This window comes from Xiphophorus hellerii, chromosome 7, assembly GCF_003331165.1.
Source record: "Xiphophorus hellerii strain 12219 chromosome 7, Xiphophorus_hellerii-4.1, whole genome shotgun sequence".
NCBI classification, from domain to species: Eukaryota; Metazoa; Chordata; class Actinopteri; order Cyprinodontiformes; family Poeciliidae; genus Xiphophorus; species Xiphophorus hellerii.
The window spans coordinates 29,457,812-29,480,455 of NC_045678.1; the positions used below are offsets into that span (position 1 = coordinate 29,457,812).

At 36.3% G+C, this 22,644-nt stretch overlaps 2 protein-coding genes across 4 annotated transcripts; both read left to right on the plus strand.

Annotated features, from left to right (window-relative positions):
* The first annotated feature begins 1,618 nt into the window (after positions 1-1,618).
* On the plus strand, positions 1,619-7,391 carry gtpbp8 (GTP binding protein 8). Of its 3 annotated transcripts, none has more exons than XM_032568334.1 (8): positions 1,619-1,674; positions 2,674-2,872; positions 2,956-3,109; positions 3,699-3,797; positions 4,307-4,437; positions 4,707-4,806; positions 6,289-6,407; positions 7,172-7,391. In XM_032568334.1, the coding sequence occupies exons 2-8, from the start codon at positions 2,703-2,705 to the stop codon at positions 7,260-7,262; spliced, it is 864 nt and encodes a 287-aa protein (XP_032424225.1). In that variant the 5' UTR covers positions 1,619-1,674; positions 2,674-2,702; the 3' UTR covers positions 7,263-7,391. The 3 variants fall into 3 exon arrangements, with proteins under 3 accessions (XP_032424225.1, XP_032424223.1, XP_032424222.1); XM_032568332.1 differs by having other exon boundaries at positions 1,628-1,809; XM_032568331.1 differs by having other exon boundaries at positions 1,628-1,809; positions 2,721-2,872.
* A 1,802-nt stretch (positions 7,392-9,193) lies between these two features.
* Positions 9,194-21,844, plus strand: slc10a2 (solute carrier family 10 member 2). The gene is made up of 7 exons (XM_032568330.1): positions 9,194-14,334; positions 17,059-17,536; positions 19,721-19,839; positions 19,914-20,002; positions 20,092-20,267; positions 20,358-20,515; positions 21,405-21,844. Exons 2-7 carry the CDS (start codon positions 17,163-17,165, stop codon positions 21,557-21,559), a joined length of 1,071 nt encoding a protein of 356 aa, XP_032424221.1. The 5' UTR covers positions 9,194-14,334; positions 17,059-17,162; the 3' UTR covers positions 21,560-21,844.
* The last annotated feature ends 800 nt before the right edge of the window (positions 21,845-22,644 follow it).

The following is a 22,644-nucleotide window of genomic DNA, read 5'->3' on the forward strand; positions in this document are numbered from 1 at the left end:
AGTAGAGCAAAGATTTCATCACTTGGTCTCAGTTTGGCAAAATGCATGAGAGACAGGTGGGAAAAAATCTGTAAGAAAGTTTTTTTGTGCTTAAAAAATAGATTTGGTTTTTTTTTTAAGTGTCATGACTCAAAGACTTCTGTGTATTTTATAAAGTTTTTTTGTAGATTTATTTTAAAATTACGCAAAATTGATTGTGTATTTTTTTCAGATCTCACTTCTTAGTGCTGAGAAAACATGTCAGAGTTCTGAGAAAAAAACATAAAATTCAGAGAAAAAAGTTTATATTCTGAGAAAAAAACATAAAATTCAGAGAAAAAAGTTTATATTCTGAGAAAAAAACATAAAATTCAGAGAAAAAAGTTTATATTCTGAGAAAAAAACATAAAATTCAGAGAAAAAAGTTTATATTCTGAGAAAAAAACATAAAATTCAGAGAAAAAAGTTTATATTCTGAGAAAAAAACATAAAAGTCAGAGAAAAAAGTCTAAATATTGGAAGAAAAAACCCCAGAAATTTTAAGAAAAATTTCAGAGTTCTGAGAAAAAAGTGAAAATTCTGAGAAAAAAATCAAAATATTGAGATCAAAAGTGAAAAGTTTGAGAAATAGTAATTTTTTTTAGTGGCACTATTCCTCTTCCATAAGAGTCAGAAAAGCCTTATCAGACTAGCACTAATAAAAAGTCATTGGGATTAATTTGACCTCCAGTACAAATGTGGAGAAACTTGCTGACATTTTGGTGTCTACTTTTAAAACTAGACATGAAGTGTTCCTTTAAAAATTATTTACAAAACACTTCAAGCTTAGGTCTGAACTTTGACTAGACATCTGAATAAACGTGAATGTAAATCGTTCCAATGTCGCTTTGGTTGGATGTTCAGGGTCGTTTTCCTGCTGGAATGTGAAACTTTTCCAACAAACAGTGAATTTTTGGGTTGCACTTTTCAGATTCTTTTGTCTTTCATTTCACACGTTTCCATTGTTTTCTTTCAGTGTGTCACATAAAAGCGAAATAAATTGAATGTTTGTGTTAATAATATGTCAAAACGGTTACAACTACTTTAGCAAGGCATTGTAAAATATGTTAGTCTTGTACGGTATATATTATTGTTAATATTATTTTTTTAAATATTGTTTTTAACACTAAGAATCTTTTTGTGTGAACCTTTATATCTGTTGCTGCTATTAAATATCCCCTTTGTGGGGAAATAAAGGCTTTTTCTCTTCTGTTCTATTCTATAATTGTTTAACAAATTTCTTGTTAAACAGCTACTAAAATCATATACCCTGAGCTGTAGACATACAGTTAATATGTTTTAAGATGATAAAGCAATGTATTAGAATTATCAGGAATTTTGAGACCAGAAAACAAATGTAATTAATGTAAGACTGAGTGATTTATCCATCTAAATAAGTCCAAAGGTGAAAAATAATTGTCTGCTGCCTTTTTCTTCTTTTCTTTTTTTAGATGGAATTAAAAATTTTCTTTTTGTTGACAAAGAAGAATCCAATCTCAAATCAGGTCACTCTTGAATAGAATACACCGGTTTTTCATGGAGATTTAACTTTCTCTAAGGTGTGTTAACACTTTCGCCCAGTAGGTGGCGGTGAGGCGCTACCGGCCAATAAGCGACGACGAAGAAGAGTCATTTTGTAAACATGGAGCAGTAATGGTAGGGAAGAGTGAAAACTACATGCTTTAAAAACATTTTTGTTCTTTTTTTGTTGTTGTTATTGAATTATGACATAAAGAGGGATAAATCTCGATAAGGGAGTTTATCTTTTTTATGGAACAAAGGATTTCATTCGTAAGTTTTTGCTTCGCTCTGTATATTACCTGTGTTTTGTTACCAAACTGTTCAAATAAGGGATTTAATGTCGAGTTTTCTGTTGTTGTTTTCTGTTATTCTAACGTCGCTATGTTAGAATAAAGGAGATCTAACAGAACAACAAGAGATGAGAGAAGCTTTTAAAAAGGTAACGGTGCTATAGTTTAAACACGTGGCGTCGAAATATCCAATTAACATCACTTATAGACGAGTTTGTGTGAAATCAGGGTCAAATTAAAACTTAAAATGGACGAAATTAGACGAGATGTTTGGGTTAATTACATAGGATATCCAGGTAGATTTAAAATTTAGCAGAAATTACAACGTCCTCATTTTTTCACTGCAATCAGTGTTACTGAAACTTTCTGCTACTGTCAGGCTAAAATAACACAACATTCAGAAAAAAGGGGATTAGTTTTCATTTCTGATAAGGACTGAACTTAATAATGGCACTTATGAAAACCATTTGTAAAAAAAATTATGCATAATATGTAATCTTATGCAAATAGCATCATTTTGTGTCAGAAGAGTTTCAGAAAATATACCAGAATAACAGTGAATGAAAGTAGCAGGTGTAAATCTGAACGTCTGACCTCCTGGCCCTGGAGTTAATATTGTTCAAAGAAACGTCAGTTAATTTAGTTGATTGATTATTGCTGGAGAAATTCATGTCTAGCAGAATCAGGGTGATTTAAATATTCTACTTATTTTTGCTTGGATGTGATGAGGAAAGACACTTTGATTGTTTAATAAAAAAATGTACCAATAGCATCAAATACTGTGTTTGAGCCTGACTTTATTGTAACAGACTTGTAAACACTGATCTGTGTGTGTTTCCCTCAGCTTGCAGGCAGATCTGAGGTCAGCTAAGGATGACGTTTTGTCTCCAGGTCGCTCTGTGGCTTCGGTCCAGAGCTCCAGTTCACCTCACCAGTCGAAGCGTCCACAAACTGTCCTCGCTTCGAAACGCAACCTCACTTCCTCCCAAGAAGATGCAGAGCCTGCTGTACCCCTTCAGCAGCCTGGAGGCGCACCTGGACAGGTGCTCAGATGAGATTCTGTGATGCATTCAACCCAAACTCTCTGCTGGGTGATGTTTGTTAATCAGCTGGAGTCATTTTTCAGGTCAGTGGACAGGATGCAGTTTCAGCTGTTTCATCCCTCCGTGGAGGACATGATGGAGGCGGAGAAGCTCTTCTGTTCTTCACCGTCTCACCGGATCGATTACTATGTCTCTGCAGAGAGGATGGACCACGCTCCCGCTCTGAAACAGCCAGAGGTTGGCACGCCGCTTAAAATGTTGTCTCTTTTTTAGATATAGAATGGCTGTAATATGCCGTCATACATTTAAGTAAAAACAAAAACAGTAACTGAGATTAACATAATAATAATTCAGTTCCAGGATTGCTTTTTATCATTGAATCCTGTCTGTAAATAAATGTTTTTTAAATATAAAATCAATGAAGCTGCAGATTATGTCAGAGAACAAAAACCAGCACAGCTGGACGGCAGAAGAAAAGAAGAGCGAAACTTCCTGCTATCTTCTAGAAATATAGACCAAGTCTGTAAAACATCTACCATAATATCTCTCCAGTCCCTGCAGCCTCATGCATTAGTAAGCAGGCGCAGGCAGCTGATGATAAATGTGCAGATTTAGCATCGTTCAGACCGGACAGCATGCCGGGTCGGTTCCCGCTCCATCCGTCTGTGAGCTGTCGGCGAGACGGATGAGTCCGAGTCGCGTCCAGAGACGGTACTCTGATGGGAGTAAAAACCACAAAAATACGTCAGCAGGGCTTTTTGGTCATTTCTGGGTTATTGGGATGCAGTGCAGAGTCGAAGTGATTCACCTCAGTTTGTGTTTTCAGGTGTGTTTCATCGGCAGGAGCAACGTGGGGAAGTCGTCGCTCATCAAAGCTCTGTTTTCCCTGACTCCGGAGGTGGAAGTCCGAGTCTCCAAAACTCCAGTGAGTTCGCCGGAGAAACTTCACCTAGAACCTTTCAGCTTCCCTTTGTTTCTGCTCAGACAGGTTGATTACTTCTGTCTGGCAAAAAACTGTCACTGCTGAGAATTACAAGGTTGATCATTTGACTCTGAACCAAGAATGTAAGTTATAGATCTAATCAAATCTGTCATATTTTATTTTACTGAAGCTTTTTGGGAAAAAAATGAAAGAAAAACACAATGGCTATTCTGTCCTGTCAACGGTGTCATTGTTTCAGATCTTGAGTTGCCATTGTTTTTTAATCCATCAATCAACCAAGTTTATTTGTATAGCATATTTCAGCAACAAGGCAGTTCAAAGTGCTTTACGTCACATAAACACCAAAATAAAACTCATAGAACACAACATACAGTAAATCAGTAAACATTAGAAAGAAACTGCTGCTGTAGCGACAAAATAATAAACTCAAAGGTTGGATGTAAATAACCTCTTATTTTGAGTTTTCAAGCATTTTGTTTTCCCTCCTTCAGGGCCACACCAAGAAGATGAACTTTTTCAAAGTGGGCAAAGCGTTCACCTTGGTGGACATGCCGGGTTACGGACACAGAGCGCCCAGAGACTTTGTTGACATGGTGGAGCCTTATCTTTACACCAGGAAAAAGTAAGTGCTGGTCTAACATGTAAATCCAAGTATTGTGTCAAACAAAGCTGAGATCTTTTATTCTTTGCCGTGATAGACATTTTATTTCATCACTCGGTATTTGTGGTTTTATCCACCAGGTGGTGCTGCAGCTCATTGCTGTTTTATGTTGTGAGAATTTATTTGGATCCTGAAAGAAGTGATTTAAAAATTCATCAGTGAAGAGCCATATTTGTATTTTATTTCTGGTGAGTGATGTGAGTAATTTGCTGATGTCTGGTTTCTTCCAGTCTAGTCAGGACATTCCTGTTGGTGGACGGCAGTGTTGGTCTGCAGACAGCCGACCAGATTGCCCTGGAGATGTGTGAGGAGACCAAATGTCCATATGTGGTAAAAATCTCACGTTTTCGTCTTTTGGAGTTAAATTAAACAAATATCTAACATTTAGCTCCAACATAAGTCAAGTAAAGTTTATTTGTAAACCACATTTCAGCATAAACCATAAAAACATATTACAAGAATGAATTATTAAACAAGCAATAAACATTTTATCAAATACCATCATCAAGAAAATATAAAATACATTGATCAGTGATCAATGTATTTTAATATGACTCAAAGGCCAACTTTTTAACTGTCTTTATGTGGCTCTGAAGGTTCAGGTCAGAGTTCATCACTACACCCAGATTTCAGGCCTGATTGCTAATTTCTAAACTCTACGTTGTTCCTCTTTAGGTCCAAATAGAGCCTGAGTTTTGTTTCTGTTCAGCTGGAGAAAGTTGTGGCACCTCTACACATTTATTGTTGAAACATCGACTTCAGTGTGTCCATTGTCGCCCGTTTACATTGTGATGTAGAGCTGTGTATCATCTACATAGATATGGTAACTTGATATAACCTGAGCCAGTGGGAGTATGGAGATATTAAATGGGAGGGGCCCCAGGATTGAACCTTGTGGTACCCCGCATGTGATTTCTGTCCGTTCTCATGAGAAGTTACCTGTTGACACAAACAAGTCCCTATTCTTTATATAAGACCCAAACCAGTCCAGTACTGGTCCAGAGAGTCCGACTCAGCTCTTAAACTGTGGCCAACAGAGTCCAACAGAACCAAGACTGTGGTTCTTCCACTCTGACATAGCTGTATTTCAATCTAATACAGAAATCATAAAAGATTTGCATCCATAACTGATCCATAAAAATCCTTAAACCGTCTCTGGAACCGTCGGCGTCCGAACTGTCCGATGTTGGACCTTGCAGTGTTTCATGGGGATTTAACCCCTTTTTCCCTCCTTTTTAGCTTCCACTCATCCTTCTCCCAGATGCTCATCGTGTCCACAGTGAATTAATGCTGAACGTTCCCACTCAGCTATTTAAAAACACCCAGAACCGCCCCGCTGCGACAGAATAACGAAGCACCGGCACTCTGGAGGGAGTCAGCGTTCAATTATTCACGCTGTCGGGTTATTAAGCTCTGCGTGTATGTGTATTAATCATAATCAATAATTAAAAGTTCTCTTTATTGTACAGCAGTAGTTGGGGTGACTTCATTGATTTTATCGCTGCATACTCTGCCATCTAGTGGGCAGCTAGTGCAAGTGCGCAAAAATATTTTTAACAACAAATAACTAAAAGCTAATAGAATTAAAAATATAATAATTCCAAGACTAATTTTGTCTTGGAAGGAAATTGTAATTAATTAAAAAGTAAAAAATTTTATTGTTTTTAAGTTCTTACAGCAAACTTTCATTATTTTTTTATTTAACTGTCAAACTGTTATCATTGCCTGACTAATTTTTAATTTTGAAGAATAAATGTTGTATTTTTTTGGAGGATTTTAAAAGTCTAAACTGCTGAACATGTTGCGGTTCAGATGGTGGTGACGAAGATAGATAAATGTGGGCAGGGGGCGCTGCTGACCAACCTGCTGAAATTTCAGGATGTGATCAACACTCAGACCAGCAGCTGCTTCCCCCAACCTTTTCTCATCAGGTGATGCTTTTACTTTCTCTCCTCACACACACACACACACACACCCACCCCCACACACACACACACACACACACACTTTTCAGTTGCTGCAACATTAGTAAAACCACTAAAGATGTTCATCAATTCTGCAAAATTTACATTTGGATTTATAACAAACATGCAGAATGTAATTTGGTCCACATGCAGGCCAGCAATAGGGAATCAGGTCTTGAATGTCCTCCAGGTAGAATAAGTGTTGTCATCAGACAGTTACGGAAGCATCTGACAGTCAATTAAAAGGTCAAAGGGCACAGATAATGCCTCATAAATGGCACAGAATGCATTACCAGCGATGGAGAGGGTTTGATTGAATGACGCAGGCAGTAAGATGGTGGATATAAGGGTTTCCACTCATCCTTAAAAAGTCTTAAATTCATGTATCTAAAATTATGGACTTAAAATGACTTGAATTAATTTAAAAAAGGAAGTTGGCCTAAATATGTTAATCACAAGTCTTAAATTTTGTCTTACCAGGATTACTTAATCTAGTTATTGCTGGTTTTCTGGACAAATTTGTACATTTCTGTTGAGATAAAAGTCTATATTTTGAAAAGATTGTTCTTTTCAAAATATAGATTTTCTGACTGTATGTGTTCACCATAAACTGTCCTGGTGCTGCACTTACCCACTTCAGGGTTCCACCTTCTGAGTTCATGAAAATGACTTAATAAGTTACCATTAAGACTGAACTCAATGTACCTTTTCATTCCTTTCTTTTTTCACAGCTCTGTTAATTATTGGGGAATCCACCTGCTGAGATGCTTCGTTACACATGTGACCGGAAGCACCAGGCTGAGAGAGACGTCAAAAAGTTGATAAAACACCAGAGAGTTTCACTGAATCATGACCTTGCAGAGGCTTTTTTCTGTTTTCTGTTCACACGTCCTAAATCATACATGTCTGCTGCTGCTCCGGTTTTCTTTCTAATAAAATCTTTAAATGACATGTTTGGTATTTGATGGATTGTTTTTCACATTTTCTTGAATTAAAAATCTTATTAATGTCCTGCCAGATATAATCAGCGGTGGATAGAGAACCCAGAAATTGTACTCAAGTAAAAGTAGCACTACTTCAACATATTTTTACTCAAAGTAAAAAGTAGCCGTCCAAGAGTAAAAAAGCATTTAGTAAAAAAGTTTACTCAAGTACTGAGTAACTGATCAAATTATCAATCATTTAATATTCAAAAAGGACATCATGAGATGTTATTTTAGTTGTTGCTCTGTTTTATTATGCTGCGTAAGTTTCCTCTTGTATTTTATAACTTTGCGAGTTTCTCGAGGATACAAAGTGCAGGTTTCTCCAAATAGAAACATCTGTTTTTCATTCTCCACCCTGTTGGATCGGAGGCTAAGAACATAATCATATTTTAGCTGATGTTGGTGAAATGCTGTGGTTCAAGACTGGATGAAATAAAATGCAACATGCATCACAGTAAACCTTTTTAATGTTTAGCCCAGACAGCAGGGATCTCTATGGGTTATTTATGTAAAGCAGAGGCAGTTTCAGTGTTTCACATCTTAGCAGCAAAGGTCAAAAAACTGTAGGGAAACATGTGCAGCTTTTAAATAATGTTCATAAAAGCACAATTAAAATGAAATATAAAAAACTAAGCACTTTACCTGGAAGTAATGTGTAAAATAAAAACCTTTTACCATTCAGGGATTAAGTAATGTGTTTCATAAGTTTTATGATCACATAAAACTTGTGTAGTGCAGGCAACTCATTACGCAACAGTAGTAAACAAAAGAAGTTAAAACCATTAAGACATGTTGTTATGTGTTACACCTTTACAGGCTGAATAAAGACGTCCATCTTTTAGTCTTATATCTTTCATCTCTTTCCATTTTCTCTCAACCAGCAGCTTTCTTGGTTGGTCCATTTAATTTATCAATCAGCTGAAATCTGTCACTATTGTTGCAGATTACTAGCTAATCACAAACTCACAAAGCAAAGCCTACAACAATATCAACAAGAAAAAGTGGAGTGCTCTGCAAAGCAAATAGAAATACAAGTTTTAAACAATAATACAGTCACATTGATGGTCCAAAGTTAGCAGCATGGATTCAAGCTGATTCCTTTATCAGATGGCAACTAAATGTTAGCTTAAACTATTAGCCACCAAACTCTCTAACCTGTTAAACTATGACAATGTTGTAAACTGTATATGCCACTGTAAAAATGAAGCATGTATGTTTATGTGATAAATTTATAAAACTCTGCATCGACTCATCTAGCAATAGATAGCTGAAAGTGACCAATCATGGACATGTTATTGCTTTCTACACTTTCCTAATGTCTCTTAAGCATGTAAGAGTTAATACTCATTAGTGGTGAATTAAAATCTTGCTCCTGTCAAGTTTTGGCATGAATTTGACACCGTACACAGCAATACTTAAATCCACTGGTTCCAAAATTTGGTTACAATAATTTCTTTCCACCCCTGATGGCTGGTAAATGCACATCATGGCCACATTTAACCAAAACCAAATTCCCTGCTCAGGTGGCCTTCACTCATTCAATCTACAAGACAAAGAGCTTTATATCATAAAAACACAAAAATAGTCACCAATTGAGAAACTAATAACATTTTGTCAAGCGCCATCATCAAAATACATCAAATATGTTGGCTAATGTTCCATTTGTTATGGTTCAAAAGCAACTAAGTAACTCAGTGTTTCGTCTATTTTGCAGTTTTCTAGACGTTTGTTCCAGACTTGTGGTGCATAGAAGCTAAATGCTGCTTCTCCATGTTTGGTTCTGGTTCTGATGCAGAGCAGAACCAGAACCAGCAGATCTTTAGTGTATTTTACTGCTAAGCCGTTTATAAAGTAACAGAAATATTTTAAAGTCCGTTCTCTGATCTGTAGCAGTTGCTGCCGCTGGATGAGTTTCTCTAGATCTGGCTGAAACATTAGTCCTGTAATCCCGGAAATGTTCTTCAGGTGATAGAAGGCCGACTTTGTAACTGTCTTTATGTGACTCTGAAGGTTCAGGTCGGAGTTCAGCCTGATCTCTAGTTTCCAGCTGCAGTAACTGAAGCTGTGCGTTGAGTCTAGATTGTTCCTCTGTCGGTCCAAACATAATAACGTCAGTGTGTTTGGGTTTAAACATCCGTTCAGTGATTGGATGGGTTCAGAGTCACCTGGTAGAGCTGAGTATCATCTGCATAGTTATGGTAGCTAATCTTATTGAATAATAACTCAATGCTCTCCTTTATTGTACCTAATTTTCTAAACATAACTCCTGATTGACCAAGTCTCCTATATGCGCTGTATTTGGGTCAAATTAGGTCTAGATTAAAACTTTTATTCTAGGTGCATAACTGTGTGTGCATTCGATGAGTACTGCGTTCAATATCTTTTCACACTGATCCGTCACTCCAGAAATTAATGATTGTTTTTTTTGGATTTTCATTTGAGATCAAAATTGCTGGTTTTCTGTAGATAAATTAAAAGTCTTTGCAAAGAATTTTGCGACATTTGCGCTTATGTATGACCGTAAATCTGATTTTTTTGTTTTACGCCTGAGGCAGCAGAGGAGAGGAAGGAAGGAACACTGCCACCTGCAGGTGGGAGTTAGCATCTGTTAACCCAACGTTTTTGACCATTCTTAGAGGAAAATTAGCAATTAATGCACACTGACACTTTGTAAATTTGAGAAAAACTGGAGGGACTGATTGATTTGATTTGGCAGCAAACAAAAAATAACCCTGATTGATAAAATAAAATTTAAGCACATAAGGTTTTAACTCTGGAGTCCAGAGGGCCACTTAAAAAGCTATGGTACGCCAGATTTGGCCCCCGAACCTTGAGTATAACAGTCTTCAACTTTAAAAGCCTAGTAAAACTTTAATAACACTTTTAATTAAGTTCTTGTAAATTAGTAATGGAAATATTTCCAGTAGTAAAGGATCAAAAGCCTCCTGATTGCGTATCTGAATTTGCTGAAACATAAAAGGCGTGTTTGGTGTGTCACTCAGCGGAACGAGGAAAAAGATCATTCCTCAAAGGAAGCTTATCAGATTTTATGTGAGTTGCCAGCTTTTATGTTTTCGTCTCCATCGAACCTGTCCTTTATTCAGTTTGCAGTAAACTTTAAGTATCTGCTGCTTTTGTTGTGTAACTAGGTGTGCAAAGGTTTGTGTGTTGGCTTGGCTGTTATCTTGGGAGATCTGCCCTCAGATAACGATCTGATCTGATACACCCACAAGGAAGAGGAGATAAAACATTTTGGGAATTTATCCGACTGACTGGATCGTCTCACAGGTAACAGGAGGACTGTGGACAAAGTTAAGAAAAAGATATGGAGACTTTCCACTGATGGACATTGACCCCTGTAGAGGTTCATCTACATAAAGGAATGAGTCACATTATACAGCAATGTGAATATGTTTTATGGTCTCTGCTTGAAATGTGGCTGCATTCAACTTAAAAGGAAAAGAAATAAAAGTTTTTTTACTGATTTGGAAAAATAAGTTAGGATAAAATCTTTAGAGTAACTAAAACACTAAAATCAAGTGTATGTGATGAATTTCTAAAAATTACTCTTATCAAGGAGGGATGAAAATCAGCCCATGTGGATTGTCCATTATCCTGAACCCTTAAAGAGTAGAGTGTCAAAGTCCTGCCCCAAGTTACACCTGATAGTCCGGTAAACTCGGTTCAGTCGGAACCAAATTTGCAACATTTGTTGCATTTTCAGCTGCTTTGGTTCGCTTTCACACTGCACTGTACCAAACGACCCAAACTAATCTAAAAACCTGTTCCCCTCCTCACCTGTGGGGGCGCTGCACCAAGAACCACCGAAGGAAGCAACACAAAAACCTCTGAAGAAGACACTGAGCTCAACTTCCTTCTTCACAAAATGTAAACAAAAGTGGAGTGGGATCAGATTTTAGGAGTTGTAGGATTTCTCTTTTGTCTTTGGTAAAAGATCACGAGCCATTTTCCTGCTAGCGCTAGGCTAACATGTTTGTTTTGGTTGTATTTACCCAGAATGCCCTGCGTGCAGTCCACTTCTTGCTGTTGGAGTGGTGTCCAGTCCGCTTGGCGTTCACATATGCATTCAAGCCACGCAATAGATCACTTCAACCGAACCGAGACTTAACCACATCAGAGTTCAATTGTGCGTTCACATCTCCCCAAACGAACCGGACTTTCTTGGCAAACGGACTGGAGTTGGATTAAAGCGGAGTAAACGAGGCTGGTTTGAATGCGTCCTAAATATCTCAGGTCTTGTTCACAAATGAGGGAAAAATGGAGAAGAACAACTGATGGATTAGTTCGTATTGGTCTGTTGTGGTTAAGAGAACAGAGCCGAAAGACGAAGTTCTCGGTTTATCAGTTGACCAACATTCCAACCCTCATCTATAATCACCAACTCCGGGTAGTGATTATATCTGGTTTTACCTTTTCGCTAACGTTTTGCTATGTAATGAGCCAACTTGGTTGTGAAGACGCTACGCTATGAAGCTTACTGGAAATTTTGTGCACTGTGAGCAACCCCATAGGAAGAGCCATGACATCTTTGCCAACAATAAAATTCAAATGGCAAAGGTCAACTGAGTAAAGTTACCTTTGTTTATTGTACTGTTGAGGTTATATGCTTTTATTTTGGTAGCTTTCTTGTGAATGTAGCCATTCTGAAAAGTTAACAGCAAAAAAACTGAAAAAAGGATCAAAAGCAACTCAATTTTAGCTTCAGTCATTTATGGAAGAAGGTTACATAAAGTGGGACTGAAGTATGTTTGAGTGAATGTTTATGGAAAAACCTGCAATTGCTAGTATTAATGAAAAGAACTGTACGGATGCAATGGGCTATGCTTAACAACGGATGGTGAAAACGATTGTAACTATTGTTATTTGTTCCTGTCTAGCTCGTATGTTGGTTGATGATACGGATGGCTTTAGTAATTTGACTGGAAGCTACAAAAATGTCTTAAACATTCAAACATTTTGGAAGCATTTTGAGTAATTTGATCAACGCGTCAGGAGGGAGGAGCTGTGGGTCGGTTTCTAAGCTAACTGTTTCTAAACACCGCCGTCTGTGAACCCCAACTGTTACGTTCACAGACAAATTAGCTCGACTCGAACAAGTTCAGTCGCTCTGTTTAATACTCCCGTCCCTCACTTCCGACATTAATAAGTGACGTAGTTACAAAGGGTCAATATCTGACAAAATATGATATTCATTGTAAAGATTTGATCAGCAAAAAATGCTAAAAATACTAAAAGGCTAATTGGATTCCAGTTGAGTAGGAACTTCTTTCTTTTGCGCGTCTGACTAGATGTTGAGCAACAGTTTGTTAAACCAACAGATTGACCACAGAAAGCTTTGTAATTGTCCTTTAATTGTAGTTTTTACTGCAAATGATGAGGAGGTGAAATTGTTGAAGCCGTCGCCATATTCTCGTTAAAGTCGCGTGCCAGTAAAACTTCCCCCTCCTCCTCCAGCGATAACTCTCTGGATTTTATGTTCCTGTCACAAACCTAATGGCTTGTCCATTTAAAACACTGGGTAACCACGGCAACGCCAGCCCGTGTCACCGACTTTTTAACAGGTGAGACCAAAGTGCGAGTTGAAGAAGCACATTTTGAGCGGCATTATGAGTGAGCGTGTAATGGCGGCCGGTTAAGCGATGCACACAGCAGTGAGTATGCAAACGTTTTCCCTCCAGAGAGAGGAGCCGTCATCAGCTGACCAGGAAGATCAATTACATAAATGATATTTTTAATGACGTCATAAAAGATTAATAAATGTTGCGATGAAAAAAAAAATCAACAAGAATGTTTGTGCTCATATGTATCTGAGACGCGCGTTCTTAGAGAATTATGCAAATTTCTTTTACAGTACAGGTTGGAAACATTTTTTTAACAAGCAAAATTTCCACTTTTAACACGTGTAACTTACATTTTTATCTTAATATTATCTGTATGTTGTGCATTTAAATGGCCGGCTTTCATGTGAGTAAAATTTCTGGATACATGCTTGAACCAAAAACGCATAAGATTCAGACACACATTCAGATAGTTTATGTCAAAGTGAGACTTCTTGTTTATTTCCAGTCTTTGTTGTTTTTTCTGTCTGCTGAGTCTGTTGAACCATTTTAAATGCACAATAAAACTTTATGTCCTATTCTAACACACAATACACAAACATTTTCTACTGAGACTGAGTGTGTGATTGAAAATATTGTTTAGAAAAGTATTTTGTAATTATTTGTATTAATTTAGTCCCTAAAATGCCGGAATTTGAACATAACTTCATATTTTTGTTTGTTTACATCATGTTTAACCTGAGTAAAAATATGTTGAAGTACTTCTAGTCTTACTTTAGTGCAATTTATGGCTGCAGAACTTAGTCATTTCTCTGTTTTGTCATTTTCACCTAAATTACAGCAAAATGAAACCAAACTGTGGACTTAATCATCTTTATTTTAGAAAAGTCCTCTTCCATTTTTTTATACATGCAGACATATTCATTACATTAGGATATACGTTTCCAGATTAAAATTAGGATATACATACGTTTCCAGATTAAAATTACCTTTAGGCATTTTCCTTCAGACCAAATTTCTACTCATATTTTTTATTGATTGTAAAATTCTGACAGTAATGTTACATTTTCTGCCACTGTAAGCAGAAAGTCACTAATTAAGATAAATAAAAACTTGTGAATAACAGATTGTGTGCAATTCATGGATATGACATGTTTAATTTATGGACTGGGTTTGTTAATGAGGCAGCTTGTGTTCTGTATCTGCAGCTCCATGTTGTTTTAATGATTTTAAAGAACTTTTCAGTTACTGCTTGCCTGGTTGTCCTTTAACTACACAGTTAGGCGTCTCTCCTCCAGACCGGAGCAGCTGGTCTCTCCGCTCATGAAGGTAAGAACGTTCTTTAGATTTGTTAAGATTATGGTTCCCTTTAAATGTCTGACTAAAACTTTGGTGCACTTGAATTTGAAGAAGCGTTTTAATGCTTTTATATAAGTCGTATTGAATTTTTTTATTGTTTCCACACCTGGCATGTGCAGCTTATTGAACATCTATAAAACTCCTTCTTGGATGTTTTTTCCTTTTATTGTTTTACAACCTTGTGAAACTAGAAATTATTATGGGAGGATGGAAAACAAACATTGATATCATTGCAAACATAAATGGTATGTTTGTTTTTAGTACAAAATGGATTATCTAACTAAAACGTTTGAGTTCAGCCAGATTGGCTGCAAAAGCATTGCTGATATTTGCAATTAATTTGATATTTATGTTTCTTTTTCTCTTGCCAGACACTAAATTAACACATTCTCATTAAAATTGCATATTTTCTTTTGTCTATTTCATGATTTCTCTGACAGATTTCAGCCACACATGGTAGAAATGGCGTTTTGTTTTGTTGGGACTGACTCAATTTTTTGAATTTTATTTATTTATTTGTATGCATTTGAGATTTATAAATTTTCTAGCTCTGATAAGTGATTTCTGCCCTTTAATTTGGCTTTTAAAAATCTCACTTTTCTCAAAAGAAAGAGTAATTTTATTGTTTTACAGGTAAAAAAAAAAATCCTGAATGTTCATTACTTTCAAATAAGTGTCTTAAACTACTTTTGTGAAGTATTTGGTACTTATTTGAACATAAAGTAGCATAAAAACTAAAAATGGAGCTGAAAAATGTGACATTCAGAAAATTAAACAGCGACAGAACCTTTTGCTGGTTACGTGTTATTTACATGTTGAACATTTTCTTTTGAATTAGTTTTAAAATAGAAGTAAATTAAAGTCTTTTGTTTGCACAGAAACGTTTATTCCTACATTAAAAGCAGACATAATTCTAATGTTTAGAGATATAAACGGCACACACTGAGATAAAACTGGGCACAAAATAATTTTAAATCCAAACATTTTTAAAAATTTAACATAAGCAAATCTAGTGTGTGTGAAATCACCAGTTTAGGCTCTAAAATCTAAAATACAGCTCAGAACTTTAACTCTGATTATGTAAAATGTAATAAAATTCCAGTTCAAACCTTGAATAATTTGTTTTACAGGACTGGGCGGTTATGCCAAATATATTTTCATCCATGGGGATTTTTTATGGTTTTTAGAAATGTTGTAAACTCTGTGTGCCACAAGTTATTAGTGGTAAAGTCACGTGTTTTGATTATTTGTCTGTCAAACTCAAAGGGAGGAGTAGGGAATCTGCTGAATAATGATTTTCCGATTGTATCCAAAAAAAAGTTTTTCTCTTATTCCAGTTTACAAGACAAACAAACCAAATCCACAATGTTTGAGTAGAAAATACAAAAATACCTCAAGCTGAGTCTGCTCTTTGTATTTTGATTCACTTTAAACTTTTTTCTCACTTAATCTTGTAAAAATAAACGTAAATCATTTCTACATATGAAAATATCTTGATTGAACAACACCCATTGTAAAAAATTTAATATTAAAATAAAAACATTAAGCTGGAGGAGGTAACTTTCTATCAAATGTACAAAGACATGCTATTCCTTACAAAGGCATATTACAGCAATTGTAGATTAAAAAAAATAAAAAAAGAGGAGTATATTTTTGCCAAAAAAGACATTTTTAAAATAATCTCAGAAATTTTCTAGGAAGAAAAACTTGGATTTTTTTCAAAAGTAAAAAATAAATACTTTTTTTAATTTTCTGAGTTTCAAAAGTCAAAAATTTTCAACATTGAACTCAGGAATTTCCACTTATTTCCAGAAAATGTCTTAGATTAGTCCCAAAATTGTTTGGCAAAAATTTTGTTCTCTATTTCTCACACACTTTTAAGTTCCCTAATCCTGCCTTAGTTTGGACAATAAAATACACCGACATGCAAATTGAACGCTAATAATCTAAAGATTTCTGACATTTTAACAAATTACCCACTTTTCAAATTGAGAAATGTCCAAGTTTTCTTCTTCCAAATCCTGGGAACACTCTCAATTTTTGACTTTTTTTCAGCTTTTCAAAGAGAAATTTCCACATATTTTCAAAAATGATCTGAGATGAATCCCAAATTTCTGAGTATTTCAAATTCAAAAATTTCCGTGTTTTGTTTTTCTTGAATATTTCTGAGAATAATCTCAAAATTTGAGTTTTTTCTTGCAAATTTTCAACGTTTCAAGTTCAGGAAGTTCCAAGTTTTTCTAAAAGAAAATTCTTAGATTAATCTCAACATTTCACAGGTGTTTTTTGTTAAATATTTCTGAGAATAATCTCGAAATTTGAGTTTTTTTCTGTCAAATTTTCTACTTTTCAAACTCAGAAATCTCCTTCTTGTTTGTAGAAAATTTCTGAGTTTTTTGGCAGAAATGTACTCCTCTTTTTAATCTACAGTGGCCCTAGTACGCCATCATAATCCCTTGTGGTTAAAATGTCCAAAGCATCTTTGCTGGCAGCTGAGGATGATGATGCTGCAGCAAAGCTGCCCAATAAAGTTTTAATTATCCAGGAGGCAATAAAAGGTTGCAGGCAGAGCAATCACATTCCATGTTTCAGTTGGATTTCTTTTTATATGCGCCATCCTCTGAACACTGACCCCATAAAACTTTAGGTATTGGTTAATTTTTTATTTTTTTCTTCCTTGATTATCCCTCCCAGCTTTATTTCTCTGAGCTGTGGGCATAAAGAGCAGAGAAGAGGAGTCGTCCCCTCACTTTCACCATCTTCCTCTGGACCAGGATCTAACCGCCGCATTATCCAACATGGCGACGATGAGCTGCGACGCTCTGGCCACGGTCTGCTCCGGGCCGGACTGCCTCGTCCCTCCCAGCAGCTTCAACGCCATCCTGGGCGTGGTGATGAGCACGGTGCTCACGGTGATGCTGGCGCTGGTCATGTTCTCCATGGGCTGCACCGTGGACGCCTCCAAGCTGTGGGGCCACATCAGGCGGCCCTGGGGCATCTTCATCGGCTTCCTCTGCCAGTTCGGCATCATGCCATTCACGGCTTTTGCGCTGTCCTTGGCTTTCGGGGTGCTCCCGGTGCAGGCCATCGTCATCATCGTCATGGGCTGCTGTCCGGGAGGATCCAGCTCCAACATCATCTGCTACTGGCTGGACGGAGACATGGACCTGAGGTGAGACGTGGCTGGAAACATCCCAGATTACTTTGATTTCAAGTTATGTGTAGATTAAATCAGACTGGCCATTGCCAGAGTTGGTCACATTTACTTGAGTAGCCTTTTTGAAAAATGCTCTTTTCCTTGAGTAATTTTATTATGAAGTATTTCTACTCTTACTTCAGTAAGACTTCTGGATTTTCTACACACTGAATGAAAAACAAACACTTTTTAACCAAAAATCCACCAGACACAGACACACGCCTGCAGATTTTGTTAAAATTTCATACGTTTTTTATTGAAAGAAAACATTTATTTTGCCTGAGTTTGTAATTTGTTTTTCCTTATATGAATTATTGTCATTTTTTTCTTAAAATACCAAACTTTCCACTTAACTTTATGTTTTGGTCCATCTGATGGTGTCCTTTTTAAATATTAAATGATTGATTATTTGATTAGTTACTCAGTACTTTAGTAGACTTTTTACCAAATACTTTTTCACTCTTGAGTAATTTCTTGGACGGCTTATTTTTACTTTAGCAACAAGGCAGTTCAAAGTGCTTTACATCATAAAAACCCAAAGTCAGTAAACATCACATTCTGTCATGTCTGCTATTATTACACATTAAATATGTTGGTCAATGTTTCATTTATCCTGGTTTAAAAGCAGCTCTCACCATGAGGTGTTGGCCTTGCTTCAAAATATTGAATCAATGTTAAGATTTGTTCAGATTGGCATTTCTCTCTTTACAGTGGAGGGTGGTTGTTCACAGCAGGAAATTTCCGGTTAGCTTAATAGCTTCAAACTGGCGCATTGCGTACGGCACGGACAAATGTTAACGCTTGGGTCAATTTTAGAACTTCATCGCAGTCCAAGCCTCCAGGAAGCAATCGACTCTCAACATTTAAAAAAAAAAGTTTATATGTTTGTTACAACTGGTGACAGTTTATTATAAGACAGATAATCTATCAAAAGATTGATGCTCTCCACTTTCTCTGTGAGCTACTTTAGTCATCTAAAGAGATTTCCATTCCTGAGTCTTCCTGGTCAAAAACAACCAATCAGAGCCAGGAGGCGGTTCTTAGCGCTGTCAATCATCCTCATGTACTCCTAAATGTGCTAATGGTAGAAAAGCAACTTACAGTTACAGGAGAATTGTTTATCAGCCGTTAAGATTAGCTATGCTAACTAGCCGTAGCATTCAGAACAGGGAGTGGATGAGGGCGATCAACAGCGCTAAGGCTCTGATTGGTTGTTTCTAGTTGGCTCAATTTTTTTCACAGATTTTTCTGTCTCATACTTTACTGTCATGATGACGGTTTTAACAAATAGGTTTTAAAAAAAACTTCTAAAAGATACTACAGCTTTAAGTACACACATCTCTGGTATCTTAGAAACTATTCCTACTGGCAGATTATTTCACTTACAACATGAACAAAATATCTTGTAAGTTGCTGAAATGTTATTAATATTAGTCTCACTTCAATAAATAAGATATTTGCACTATGAGCTGCATTTTTTTTACTACTACATTTTTATTTATTCTCATTTCCTGTACAGTTTTATAGGTACAGGTAAAAAAGAAAACAGGTGATCCAAATTTTTAAAAAAGTTTTTAAAAGTAATCAAATTATGTTTATCCACGTAAATATGTTAAGTTGTCATGTTAAACAAATAGAAATAAAGTAAGTTTGACAAATATATTTCAATTACATGTAACAAATTAACTATATTTTTTTAAGTTGGAACTTAAAAATCTTTTGGGTGGATATTTTGTGTTTTTAGACCTTTTGACCATAAATCCTGATACTGCGTCTGGTTCTAAAAGTGGAGAAGGTTTGAGGTTGGAACCAGTGGTCAAAAAGTGGTTATTCACCACATGGGACACATGGGGGCGCCAAAACGAAGCTGGAATAATTATTTCTGGTCTGGTCTGTATTCTGTGAACTTCAGAAAGTACTTGAATGTGTTCCAGGTTGGAAGCTTGCTTCTGTTTTTTGTTTTTTAACTTCAACTCTTCACTGTGAACTTGAGCCAATTTATAATCAATTAGACAAAAATCATCAGTTTGATATTTACTCCTTAGTTCTTCAGTGCCAACATGAGTGAAGTCCAGAACTTTTCCCCCTCAGTTTATCAAATCGTCTCGTTGTGTCCGGTGTCGTAAATCTAAACATGATCTCCGCTTTCCGCCTCTGCAGCATCAGCATGACGACCTGCTCCTCCATCTTGGCTTTGGGCATGATGCCGCTCTGCCTGTTCGTTTACACCAGCGTCTGGACTTCCAGCGACACCATAAAGATCCCGTTCGACAGCATCGGTACGCTCACGGACCTTACTCACATTTTGAATGCGTTGTTATTTGTTTCCGACATTTTGTCTGTGTTTGCTCAGGGATCACACTCGCAGCCCTTCTTATACCCATTGCAGTCGGGATTTTTGTGAAAAACAAGTGGCCTCAATTTGCGAAAAAGATCCTGAAGGTGGGAACGTTTTAGATTTCCGCTCTGATGATCTATTTGGAAATTCCAGGACAGACTTGGTGAATTTTTCTTGCGGCGGTTTTCAACAGGTTGGTTCCATCACGGGTTTTGCTCTCATCATAATCATTGCCGTGGTTGGAGGCGTCCTCTACCAATCCTCCTGGGTCATTGCTCCCTCCTTGTGGATAATTGGAACCATCTACCCCTTCATTGGGTTTTTCCTTGGTTTCCTTTTGGCCCGGTTCGTGGGTCAGCCCTGGTACAGGTGAGCGAGAAAGGGAACTATTCCTGTTCAGCCCAGTAATGACAGGTTTTGATATTTTTGAGGTTGCTCATTGTTTATTCTTTTTCTCAGATGTCGAACAATTGCGCTTGAAACTGGTTTCCAGAACTCCCAGTTGTGCAGCACCATCGTCCAGTTGTCTTTCAGCCCTAAAGAGCTGGAGGTCATGTTTGCCTTCCCCCTCATCTACAGCATCTTCCAGCTGGCTGCGGCCGTCTGTGCTGTGAGCGGTAAGAGTCTCACAGGGAAACTGGCTTGGAATCGGGCTGGAAAGTCACAAATTCTGAAATGTTCATGAATTCTTTCTAGAAAATTTGAGATTAGTCTAACAAATTCTTAATGTTTTCTTTCAAATGTTTGACTTTTCCAAAACTCAAACATTGTCTCGGAAAATGTTTCAGTGAATCTCAGAAATTTTATAGAAAAAACTTGGAAACAATCGGATGAATCAGAATTAATCGCTTTTTGAAATAGACTAAGTAATTAAATAATTATTTACTAGAGTATACAGACTAAAACATGTAATTTGTCAAATAGAAGTACAAGGAGCAGTAATTAAACTAAAACAATGCAAAAACTATGTATTTTGCATTTAAGAGGAAAAAATCCTTCATCTGTAAATATTTTCAACCCAGAACTCTACGAGTGGCTTCAGCTAGCTCAAATACTGTAAAAACACAAAAACCGTTAACATCTTTTTGACTAAATAATTTATCATTTGATAATCAGATCAGCTCTACATTGATGGTAAATCGAAGAGAGGGTTTATCTATCTGCAGATGCATCCTTTGCTACAAATACTACATTTTAGCATTTTAAGGAATACATTTTTTCTCGTTTTTTTTACCTAAAAAAAGAAGTTCAATTATTTGTATATTTGCATTTTTTATGTATTTCAATTAATGTATAAGATAATTTTAAACAGTTAAATGAAAAATATGCACATTGTGCTATTTTTTTTTAATCAGATCACTTGAATAATTGTCAGAATAATTGATTAATCGTCAGAATAATAGATTAATCGTTTATTAATATAGTTGCTAGCTGCAGTCTTATAGCTTGAAGTAAATGTTTTTGCCCTGCAGATCAGCTTCTCACTGTGCGTGCTTCCCTCCGCAGCCTACCAAGCGTACAAGAAGTGTTGTGGAAAAGGTGGCGGCGCGGACGATGAGCCCAGAAGAGAAGAAGACGAGCTTAAAAAGACGAGCTACGATCTGGATAACAAAGCCTTCGATTCCAACGAACTGAAGGGAACCTACTACATAAACCAGTGAGACTCCAACATGCTGCAGAAATCTTTAGACCTCCTGAAGACGCTACTATCACTGGACTGTGAACACACACCGCCCCCTAGAGGTTGAAATGCGTGATGCAAAGGGAAAATGCAACAGTTAGGCGGTGCGTGGCGCCCCTGACTGACCCAGTCTTTGTTTGAGCTTAATGTCCTGCTTTCTTTTAATTTATTCATGTAGATATTTAAAAACAGCTCCAGCTACACTGCAAAACCTACATTTTACCAAGTATTTTCTAGTGCAAATACCTTAGTACACTTGAAATAAGACAAAACTAACCTATAAGTAACTTTTAAGCAAGATATAGGAGTATGTTTTGGAAATAAATAAAAAATATTTCCTTAGTATTAATAAAAAATGTACTAGTTTTTTTATTCATACTAAGGAAAAAACTAGTATTAATAAAACTTTAATCAATATTAAGGAATTATTTACTTAAAACATAAATATATCTTGCCAAAAAGTTACTCGTAAGATAGTTTTGTGTACTAAGGTACTGAACTAGAAATTAGACAAAAATACTTGGTGAAATTTTGTGTTTTTTGCTTTGAAATTTTCTATTTTGTAGTTCAGTAGCTAAATATTCAGAGAAGATTTATCCTGATATATTGGAACTTAATAGGACTATGAGATGATTGTACAAAATGTAGCTTATCAACTGTTTGCTCAGAGAAATTGTGAATTTGTTGTCATAAAAATCTATTTTTGTTGTATTGCTCCTGTTTTGATATGAATGTAAGATCTTAATAAACTTCTTTATCTAAACATTGATAAACTGTGATGAGATATTCTCCTTTACAGGCAGAATTATTTCAAAATCTATGATGGAAAGTTGATGTTTGGACATCAAGTGCAACAAATATTTACTTTTTATTTTTAAGAGCATGTAGATTTGTACATTAACTCAACAACGATATAACATTTTTTGTTGAGTTAATAAAAATTACCTCACCCATCAGAATTGAAAAAGATATATAACAAGACTTTTGAATAAATAAATGTATTATTACAGGAGGATAATCTCAGGTCCATATCTATGAGCAATAATAAGAATCAAAATTGATCTT